Source organism: Paramisgurnus dabryanus, chromosome 5 (genome assembly GCF_030506205.2).
Source record: "Paramisgurnus dabryanus chromosome 5, PD_genome_1.1, whole genome shotgun sequence".
NCBI lineage: Eukaryota > Metazoa > Chordata > Actinopteri > Cypriniformes > Cobitidae > Paramisgurnus > Paramisgurnus dabryanus.
Genome location: NC_133341.1, coordinates 19,485,198 through 19,497,130, shown reverse-complemented (window position 1 = coordinate 19,497,130; position 11,933 = coordinate 19,485,198). Strand labels below are relative to the sequence as shown.

Here is an 11,933-nt window from a genome sequence, read left to right as displayed (position 1 = left end):
CGTTTTGTTATGTAATGCATGATTTCCAACCATCTCACGCTCGTATGGGCTTGAACTGCTTGAACACAACTGCTTTATTTATTTATTTATTTATTTTTAATGTAATGGCAAACAGTGATCAGTTATCACTTGTCTATAATTAAATTATGTTGCAACAAAGCAAGATTAAAAATTGTTGCCATGGAACTCTAATAGAAAGTCCATAGAAAGTTCAATCATTCATAAAAAGGTATTTGTTGAACTCGAAAACCAAGAAAGACAACTGATTCATGAACATTGTAAATGAGAGGCCAGCTTGTATTACATTATTAAAAGTTTATTGAAATATGAAGTGGTCCTTGGTGAATAATGTTGCATTTACAATGGCAATGAGCAGTGCTCTTACTCTTGAATATACACACAAAATATTATTTATATAAAAAGCAGATCATGGCATTGAAGATTTATTGACTGAAAAATTAATACCTTCAGAACCTTTTAAAAATGAATTAAATGACAGCTGACAAATGGCATTAAACAAAAAAGGCAGAGTAAAAAAATATCAAATAATAAAATAAAGAACAAACTCATTTCTCCTTCATTTAGGAGTCCTTATGAAAACCCACACATCTCATTTAGTGTTCATTTTAATTGGCAGATCTTGACTGACGTTCCAACCCCAAAGCCCGCATAGAGAGGCTCAGTAAATGTGGTTTCAAAACGATACAGACGTGTCATTGTTTCCCCAATGCTATAGAAGGACAAAACCCCTGCAGAATGGTCCAGATAGACCCCTATTCTTGAAGAATGAGGCCCACTGACTGTCTTGTCTACCCTGTTATGCCAGGCAGAGTATCCAGAGTCAGAGCAGAGGAGGCTCCACGACTTATCGTTGTAGCCCAGCAGGCACAGGGAACCTTTACCCTTACGGCTAATGCCCCGATAGGCAACTCCGATGGAGAATTCCCCACTCCACTCGATTTCCCAGTAGAAGCGACCACCAGACAGGGCATCACGACAGAGCACCTGGGCAAAGCTGTCAAAGCGCTCTTGATTTTCGGAGTATGGCTGCAGGTCCCGGGTTCTAATCACCTTCCTGTTTCCTTCGGACAAATACAGCTCCTTATGTGCCGTGTGGGGGTCTAATCTGAGCTGACAGAAGTCTGGGAATTGCACAGAGATAAAGATAAAATGAATTGAGTGCTAATAATAGAACCTTGTATGTCTGTCTCCATGTGCGTTTCACTTTAATAATTTAATTAGTAATGTCAGAGGAAATCAAAAACATAAAGAAAGGCTTTTTTTACTTAAATCAAGATGATAAGATACTTACATTTCAGAAATTCAGATCTGCTTTTGGGTTCTGAAGGAGGTGCACTGTCCACTGTATGGACCTCTTTAACTGAACACAAAGTAAAACACACAATTTACTATATTAATTATGTCATTTTACATTGCAGTATCTTCAAATTCATACAATAAGCTCATGTTTGTTGCTTTTTATATGTTAATATATAGCACCTATACTGGTGTTTAATTACTATGTCTTACCTCTAATACTTTTCTCCTTGGATCGATTCTCCATGGTGTACACCGGCACTTCATTCACTGGTAAGCAAACAGATATGTAAAAACCAAGTACATTTTATTTACAATACATTAATAACCCTGAAATTCCGGCAGATAACAACATCCTATTCTTATTACTTTCTAAGAATAGAATTCTTCACAATCTACTTGTTTCATCCAAATAGATCTTTTGTTTATTCTTTAAACCTTGCTCAGTGAAATGGAAACAGACTTGAACCTTGTTTAGACTCTGAATGTAATCACATGACTATCTGACTAACTTCAGAATGTTATGTGCAGTCAACAATTAATACTGACCTGTGTAATTGTTGGTTATTCCTTATTCAAATCATCTGGGCAGAGATTACACTTATGTGATGTAATATAAACAACTTCACCCTACAACTATATTTGTGCCCGATAGTCAGTGCCTTGTCATCTAACCTGATTTGGAGATCTTCAGCAGTTCCTCTCTGCCCATCTCCTCCAGTCTCTCTTTAATCTCAGCCACAGCTTTCCTGGCTGCGCTGAAGGAAAATTCTGGATTCAGAGACACTTTGGGTATGAAGCCATCATCAGTCGGGGTGCAGAGATAATTAAAATTCTGGAAAAAAAATACAAATCTCTCTCAATAATACATACACGGACTTAGACTTTCATTGAGGTATTAATTTTGGCAGTTGTGTTCCCTCAAACCGATGACCTATACGATCAAATCTTTACATCAGTCATACCTGTAAGAAGTGGATGTGGTCATCAGTGCTGTAGAGCTGTTTCAGTCCAATCTCTTTCTTTTTCAGTTCATCAATCTCCTGCTGCAGTCGCTCCACCAACCCTTCGGCCTGATTGAACGCAGCCTTCTCATTGATGTTGATCAGTTTGGAGACCTCTGACCTCATCCTCTCAATGGAGCTGATCATCTCATCAAACATCTTCTTGCTTTCCGCCATTGCTCTTTGTGCAGAATTCTGCAGAGAAAATGCATGTAAGTGTGTCTGTTCTTTGACTTTTCTATTGGCTCAGTGTTTTTTGTGTGTGTGAGGATTATTTAGCTTCTGGATGAGCTTTACAATCATTACCCCAAAGATTACAGTATGCGCACTTATCTTAAGAACCTACATCTTGATTACTCCATGTACAGCAAGGGAACAATTATGGCCAGTTTCAAGGACTGTTTGCTTTTCCAGATTGAAACAGTTACAGAGTGACTTAACAGATAATAGCAGTTGTGCCAAATCACCTTTGGCCAGATAACAATGTAGCAATGTGTGTTCTGATTTTGTCTAATGTGTAAAGTTGATAACAGGAGTGAAGATACTTTAAAAGTATGTGTGACGTACTTTGAGAGAATCCACTGCCGTTCTCAGTTCCTCCAGTTCTTTGGTCCTCTGTTGGCATTTTTGTTTGATCTCTGCTTGTGATACTCCAAGAAGTTTCTTTACATAAAAGAGAAGAAAACATTTGTTTAAATTATGGGTTTTAATAGTCACAAATCTTATATTTTGAATCTCAATTTTAAGAATCCCCATCACACAGATGCTTTATCTTTTAAAGGAGATGGGAATGTTAATCATGTCAGGAATGTTAAACTAGCTGGGTCTGCTTGTCAGCGAGACATTTCAAGGTGCACACGCTCGACTCTTTAGGAAAAATGAGGGGGTTTCGAAGCAACCCCTCACCAAGCTCACCGAACCATTCTTCAAGATAAGCTTGAAGGAATGTGAAGAATCCGGGGAGGGGGTGAATAAAATTAGTGTGTGTGTGTGTGTGAGACCCTACATCCCTAAAAGTGGGACTCTGTGTTTAACAGAACAAACAAACCATTAGCAATTAGTGCCTGTGATAAGTATTAGATTACAGATATAATTATCTAAATAACAGTTTAGACAAAACAGTGCAAGAAACACATGAACTGCTGCGTTTCCTCTCTGCCTTGAGCGCAGACGTATGGTGGTTATTCAATACTGATGAATTGAAGGAAAAGCTTTGAAATCTTTATCCTTTGAAGGTCTTCCTTCTATTCAGTGGTCTGTCCTGATGGAACGGTAAACATCTAGGCAGTATCTATATATAGTTTCGATGAGTTTTTTGTTATCCTCATAGTGATTTTATTCAGTGACTCACACTTTTTTTAACAAACAGTATTGTTGATTGTTGTGACACTACTCTGAACAAGTTTTACAATTTTATGATACCTAATAGGACCAGGTACAAAAAATGGCTATATTTTTCCCCGGATAGAGTGTGTGGGGAGGGGAGTGTTTGGGATGGTCTGTAAACTCCCGCCTGATTTCTCCGACTCGCATTCCTGCGTAGAACCTGCCTCACCCCATACCAGAATCCAGACCTGCCCTGTTTCTCATCCCTCGTAGCTCATAACAGTTATTATTTTATCACAGCATGAACAGATTTTTCCAGAAAGCTGCCAAGATCAGAACAACAGCATAGTCACGTAACCACTGAATTGCACATTGTAAATGAACCTGTCCTTGTGGTTTTACAACCATATGTCAGGAGTCGTATTGGGAAATCTGTATCTAGATAGAGGTTTCATTTACAACTCAAATCTTCTCTATTCACGGCTGCTTTTCAATTTGATTAATCATCGAATCCACTTTAATTTATCAGTTCATTGTAATGATCTGTACCGGTGTGTTTTTCAATAACAGAACCGGTTATACTGTGTTTCTTTACTGTTTCTAAGCAGCATGTTTAAAAGAATACCTACAACCCACAAGACGTTTAAAAGGAAAACAACCCAGTCATATTCAACAACACAGCCTCTCAGTAACTCGTTTGAAATTGAATACATTTGGGACAGTGTACCCAAGTGTTCCAGCTTACCTGTTTTTCACCCCTCTCTGCTTCGGCCGAAGCGATGTCATGCCCTTTATGCTCGCTGACAGTACAGATGGCGCAGATGCACATCTGGTCCGTTCGACAAAACAATTCCAGGCTCTTTTGATGCTGGGGACAGATTTTACGGTCCAGATTGCCCAGTTCATCCACCAGCTTGTGTCTCTTAAAGGTGGCAGACTCGTAGTGGGGTTTCAGGTGTTTTTCGCAGTAAGAGGCGAGGCAGTTGAGGCAAGACTTGACAGCCTTGAGTTTCTTTCCAGTGCAGAAGTCACAAGGAACATCTCCAGGTTCGGCGTAGCTTCCATTGGTGGCTGGCATCGAATTGAGGTTTAACCCGGTTTTCTTGATCTTCTCGGCAACTTTGGTAAGAGTAGCGTTCGGCCTCAGGACAGGTCTCTGGGTGAACGTGATCCGACACTGAGGGCATATGTAGATGCCTGTATAGTCGGCCTCATTCCAGTAACCGCTGATACAGTCCATACAGAAGCTGTGACCGCAGGGAATCGCCACCGGGTCCTTCAGCAGCTCTGTACATAGAGGGCAGTTGAAGTAATCTGAAGAAATTTGGTCAGCCATGTCTTTCTCACCTGTTTTAAAGATCCTGAAATGTCTGCAAGATGAGAGAAAGAAGCCGAGCTCTGCACACTTGATGTGTTACTACACACAGCCTTGCATTTCTGAATTCCACAGGTTATTAATTAAAGGAAGAAAAGCCCTCCCCTTTGTACTGTGGGGAGAGACAGTGTGTGAGTAAGAGAGAGAGAGAGAGGAAGGGAGGGAGGGAAACAGACAGAAAAAGAGCACAACCCAGCTCTGATAAACTGGTTGAGCCAGGATTGCAGCAGGCTTAAGAGAGAGACCTTGCGGGCGGGAGAAAGAGAGAGAGAGAGAGAGAGAGAGAGAGAGAGAGAGAGAGAGTGATGGGAGGGGTGTGGGGTGGAGTGTAAAGAGATTGAAGAAGAAAGGTACAGTCGAGAATAAACGTGAATGAAAGTGTAGTACAAAGCAGGATCTTCCAAGATGAAACTTAAACATCTCACACATACACAGGATGTGTTTGTTAAGCCATTAGATGAAGAGTTGAAGGGCAATTACATCAGTTATCCAACAACCACGGTCTGTTAATAATCGCCCATTCTTTGCTTTGCACTCGTGTGTGTTGTTTATCAGAGTTAGCATTGCAAGGACTACACTTTGCACACAGCACTAAACAAACACTAGTAACATTCAATGCCTGATGTGTTTGATCTGATATTGAAACGTCGGAATGTATGAACTAAGGCCTGTTAAACTGGATTGGGTGTTGCAGACTTGAAAATACGTCTTTATTGGGTGCGGCATTAGACAAATGATCAATATTTTAGTTTTTTACGAAATGTTAAACCACTAAAATGTAATTTTTATTCTGTAGTTAGTTTGTACTATATCTACAAATATTTTGGTAGGTGTGGTAAGGTAAATAGTTAAAAGGAACTTGAGGTATTTACTTCAAGAATGTTTTACACAGTATGACGTATGAATTCCAGCCTTTGACATAATCTTTTTGAATTATGTACAAACCTGTTACAGATACTAGATAATTGAGTAATGTACATGAAGTCTAGCAAGCATTCTTTAGCAAATGTGACTCTAGACCACAAAACCAGTCATAAGTCTCATGGGTATATTTGTAGCAATAACCAACAATACATTGTATAAGTCAAAATTATAGATTTTTTTATGCCAAAAATCATAAGTATATTAAGTAAATATTATGTTTCATGAAGATATTTTGTACATTTCCTACCGTAAATATATAAAAATGTACCATTAATAATGGGCAAAGGACTTTATTTGGACTTTAAAGGCAATTTTCTCAAAATTCTGACTTCTTTTGCAACCTCAAATCCTAACAAACTATACCTTCAAATGATTCAAAATTTACCCTTATGATTGGTTTGTAGTCCAGGGTCACATATATGGTTTACATAATATGTAGTGTCATTAACCATAACAAACTACTCCTCTGTTTTGTGGTCTCTTTGTATTTCTAAAAAACATGAACATACATACACTTAAGCAAGCATTTGGGGGACACTTTTACCCAACTTTACATCAAAGTACAACAAAGTAATTAATCCTAGAGACAATAAGTAAATACAGTAATATAGATGTGCTAAGCAATTAAACAACTAAATGCCAATTATTAATTATTAAAATAATGCTTTTATGTGAATAATATGTTAAAGTTTAGAAATCATTGGGTCTCATTCACTAAGCATGCGTACGCATAAATTCGTAAAATGTGCATACAGACGTTTTAACTTACAAAATCATGATTCAACAAAAAACTTTTGTACTAAAATTTATTTTAAATGTATGCAAAAACGTAAGAACAACTTAGACCACACGTACGCAATAATCATAAACAAGGAAAAAAATATATAAAATATTTAACTAGTGCTGGGCATAGATTAATCTAGATTTATCTCATACAAAATAAAAGTAGTTTTTTTTGCATAACATATGAGTTTGTCATGTGTGTAATTATTATGTATATATATATATAAATACACACGCACGCACACACACACACACATACACACACATTCATGTATGTATTTAAGTAACATTTGTATTTATATTTATTGATATTTTTATATATTCTATATTATATATAAATAAAAAACTATATATAAATAAAAACATTCTTAAATGTGTGTATATATGTATGGATCTATGTATGTATGTATGTGTGTGTGTGTATTAATATTATTTAATATTAATAATATTAATATATAATATAATATTGCAGCACAAAATTTTATTTTGTATGAGATTAATCTAGATTAATCTATGCCCAGCCCTATATTTAACACATTTATATAGGGTTCTTTTTCCTTGTTCATGAATATTGCGCACGTGTGTTCTACGTTTTTGCATACATTAAAAATTAATTTTAGTACAAAGGTTTTTGTTGAATCATGATTTGTAAGTTAAAACGTCCGTACGCACATTTTACGAACAAATTTGTGCGTACGCATGCTTAGTGAATGAGACCCATTGTTTTTTAACTGGTGTCATAAATATCTGAAAATGTACTAAACATCACCTCTAAATGAATTGAGCTAAAGATTGAAAGTCATTGGCCCAGCCAGATCCCAGGTGACGCCCGACTGACAGAAACTGATACCCATTAAACTCTGATTGGTTCCACACAAACTTCTGCCATTAGCTCTGCCCAATTTACACATCTTGCATCACTTCATAAATGGTTTCACCTCTCTCCTTATTTGGTCTTGTTACTGATAAGCCAGTTTCTTTTTACCTTTTCCCAGAGTTGATCAGATTCCAGGAGTTACAGCGCAAGGTATAGACAGCAATTACTCATTAACCAACATTCAAATAGGCTTGTTACTGTAGGGCCTGTACGGCATATCTGCACATCTGTTATTATTCTACCTTCTGCCTCTTGGAGGTCTGATTTTCTAAATGAATAGTGGTCAAGGATCAGTTGTGTTCAATGCCTGGGGTATTGTTGCTCATATTGTTCTCATGGTCTTGATAAAGGAAATGTTGTAAACAGTACAAAAGAAATCAGTTCCTTTAACACAACCTTTATTGTTCATTCGGAGTTCACAAAAGTTCAACAGGGACCGTTTCCTATTGAAGGAGTTGCATACTCGACTGGGAATGCCAGAGGTCTCGTGTTTCCTTGTGTATATGAAGGGTCAAAGGACAGGTTTTATTAAACTACTCGATTAAGAGGAGCGAGGTTGTGCTGCTTACTGGAGGTTGACAAAGTGTGGTGCGTAGAAAAAGTTAAAATCGAGGGCTGTCCTCCGGCTGTTTGATTGGTCAGTGTGTAGAAACAAGGTATTTAGAAGTGTTTCCCTTGAACAATGGTCACCATTGTGAGTTTTGGCTGAAATGCAGAGTGCACTGTTGTGGGTGTGCATGTGTTTTCTTGGTCATCTGGAGGAAAGTCAAATAAAATTTCTAAATTAAATAGACTCAAAGCCCAGAAGAATTCATGCATCACTTCAGGGTTTTTTACTGCAAGTACATGAAAAAAATTATTATGTGCCCACAGGAGAAAATTGAATGTAGCAATTGTTTCTTCAAGACACAAGTTATCACTTTATATTTCTCCCAAGAAATCTTATTGAAACATTTTAGACAAAGGAACTACGTTAAATCTCTTCAGCTTTGAACCTCTGGGCAATAAATGTTTTCTTCTGGGTGTCAGAAATTATAAACCAAAAATCATGTAGTCTAATCTGGCTTTGTGTGACTTGGGTCAAGCAAAACCTTTGCTGTTTTGCAGGAATGTGTGCACAAGTGATTATTTATAATCAAAACATTAAATGCATTAACTTAAAAAAAATCATATCAGATTATATATCACAATGTTAATAAAATACTTTTTATAGTTTGAATAGCCTAGTCATGGATGTCTTTCTCTTATAAACTGTTAGAGGAAATGTCAATCACTCTTTTCATGCAGCATACACAGCATACACATCTCCACACTTTCTTCACCGACATGTAACTGTGGAATGAGAAGAAGTTTCAGTTAAAGAGCAATCAGGAAAGACAGTATACACGACTACACCAATCACCACTACAGTGTCCACTGACAGCAGTGCTAACCAATACACCATCCACAAATGAGGAGGTTAGGTGGGCTTTTTTGTGTACACTATGTGCACTTAAAACCCTTTAAGGTCGTCTGAAATGTTTTTATGTAAACTAGCATTTTTTTATCAGTATTTAAAAAATTCCGCCAACAAAACAGTATTTATGAATGGTCCGAGGCAGGATTTTAGGCGAAAATATTTGATGAATGTATAATACGTGCAGAGAGTATTTTGTTAATATCATCTAATTTTTGACTGAGATGGCATTTAGTGTATAGCTCCCTATACAGCATGTATATTTTCCTATATACTTCTAGGTAATTATACCTATAGGTTTTATTTTGGGCCTGCAAATGAACTCTGTCAGCTGTGAATGAAAGGAATAGTTCACCCAAATATAAATATTACCTCATCACTTCTTATCCTAATCCTCATGTTGTCTCATTACTGTACATCTTTCTTTGGAACACAAAATGAATTACTGTAAACAGAATGTTAGTGACTCATAGTCCTCATTCACGTTTGATGTTTAGAAAATAAAAATAGCATAAACATTCTCCTGCATTTCACAGAAGTCCTAATGGTTTGGAACGACACAAGGGTGAGTAAATGACAAAATAAACATTTCATTTTTGGGGGGGGGGGGTCTAGCTCTTTAACATGCAGAACACTAAATCCACTGATCTGAAGTCAGACACAATAACCAGGGAATTAGATGTTACTCTCTGGGCCTGACAGACCACAAGTCTGGATATTCTCTCGAACAGTGGAAACTTTCACCTTTGCTGGCCTCTCATGACTTGCTGTTATCTCACTTATCAGGCCTGAGTGCATTCCTGCCAACATTTTTGCTCTCAGTGCTGAAACTCTCAGGTTGGCAGCCATCTTATGTCAGAGGAATCTTGACTCAAATCTGGACAAGTTTAAAGGAAAACACCACATTTTTTCAATATTTTGTTATGTTCTTATCTCAAATTAGATGAATTAATACATACCTATTTTTTTCAATGCACGTACTTTTAATCTTTGTACAGCGCTTCTTGAATGTGTTGGCATTATCTATGGCTCCAAACAAAAGTTTTATTTTGTGCCACCATACTTGTGTAACTACTCATGTAACAGTCTTTAAATAGGGAAAACGTGGAAGTGTTTGGTGGCTTCTAAATTCATCCTTGTTTGGATCCTAAGGAATGAATGGGGCTAGGCTAAATGCTAACACATTCACGACGCGCTGTACAAAGATGAAGTGCATGCATTGAAAAAAGATAGGGATGTATTAATTTGTCTAAGTTGAGGTAAGAACATAGTAAAATATTAAAAAACGGTGGTGATTCCCTTTAAGATGGACGTTCATCTCTGATGAATTCTTATTTGTGTTTAGATTTAATTTGGCCATAAAAAATGTTTTAAAGAAATTGTCATAAAAAACAGGAATGTTATAGTGAGAAATCTGGGTGGACTTTTAATTCCCAGTAGAAAAGTTCTAATTAGCTTTTCACTCCATGCGAGCTACTGCAAGCCCACTTCCACTTCCTGTTTTGCAACAGTGATTCCTGGAGCTTTGTGAACTGTGTTGTACAGAGGATGTATGCTCTGGAGAGATGAGAGAGGCTAATCTTAAACAAACATTTATTTCCATCTTCTTTGAGCTACAGGAATAAACGCCTTGTTAGTGGAAAATGGGACTGGCATTACTTGGAGAAACAACAGCTGCTGTTTCAGGAAAAGTCTTATTCTGCATTCTTCAATCTTATACCAGAGATCTGCATGTAAAATTAAATGTATCATAAAAACGATTATCATAAAAACACAACGATTGAACCCCCCTAACCCCAACATCACTGGGGAAAAAGCAAATCATAAAAAAATTTACGAATGTGGTCGTACAAATTAATATGAATTAGCCACCTTGTAAAAACATACAAATTGTCATAAGATAAAGTTGGCAAAACTCATGGTTTGATCCCAGGAAACACATACTGATAAATCTAGCTTGAATGCACTGTAAGTCACTTTGGATATAAACCTCTGCCTAAATGCATGAATGTAATGGATTGCTTGGTAGTTCAAGAACTGTTAAAGGTAAAACTCCACTTTTTTTGAAAATATGCTCATTTTCCAGCTCCCCTAAAGTTAAACATTTGATTTTTACAGTTTTGAAATCCATTCAGCTGATCTCCGGGTCTGGCGCTACCACTTTTAGCACAGCTTAGCATAATCAATTGAATCTGATTAGACCATTAGCATCGGCCTAAAAAAATAACCAAAGAGTTTCTATATTTTTACTATTTAAAATTTGGCTATTCTGTAGTTACATCGTCATTGTGATATTATGCAGTGCCTGAAAATAGTCCCCTGCTATTGAAAGTAACCAGGGGACTAATTTTGGGCAGTGTGTATTATCACTACGCCTGCTGCAGCTATGTTACGGCAGCAAAGTTCTTGATTATTACGCCAGAATGAGAGTATAGTTTCCAGCCATATCGGCCTAGAAAATCGCAACTTTAAATTTTCCGTCGGTCTTAGTACATGATCTAAATACAGAAGAGTCAAGTTTTAAATAGGAAAAATATCTAAACTCTTTGTTAATTTTTAGCGCGATGCTAATGGTCGAATCAGATTTAATGGATTATTCTAAGCTATTCCAAAGAGAGGTAGCGCAAGACCCGTAGATCGGCTGAATGGATTCCAAAACAGTAAAAATCAAATGTTTGATTGTTTGTTCGTTTGATATAGAAATACTTCTGTTAATTACGCAAAACATTTATCACTGATAACTGATCTTATGAAAGTGTACACACTTTGTTTAAGTTTCCATAAGTATTGTATAATTGAAATTGCATATTGTAAAAAGGTTTTTTTAGGCATAAGTAAAATGTGTTAAGTGCTGTTGTCTCTTCCTCAAGT

The 11,933-nt window shown here is 36.9% G+C and overlaps 1 protein-coding gene across 1 annotated transcript; it reads right to left on the bottom strand.

The window, feature by feature from the left end:
* Positions 1-295: 295 nt before the first annotated feature.
* ftr82 (finTRIM family, member 82) lies at positions 296-5,204 on the bottom strand. Its single transcript, XM_065250175.2, has 7 exons — positions 4,393-5,204; positions 2,889-2,984; positions 2,283-2,516; positions 1,993-2,152; positions 1,531-1,587; positions 1,313-1,381; positions 296-1,142 (listed from the first exon to the last, which is right to left on the bottom strand). The coding sequence occupies exons 1-7, from the start codon at positions 4,981-4,983 to the stop codon at positions 622-624; spliced, it is 1,728 nt and encodes a 575-aa protein (XP_065106247.1). The 5' UTR covers positions 4,984-5,204; the 3' UTR covers positions 296-621.
* Between the last annotated feature and the right edge of the window lie 6,729 nt (positions 5,205-11,933).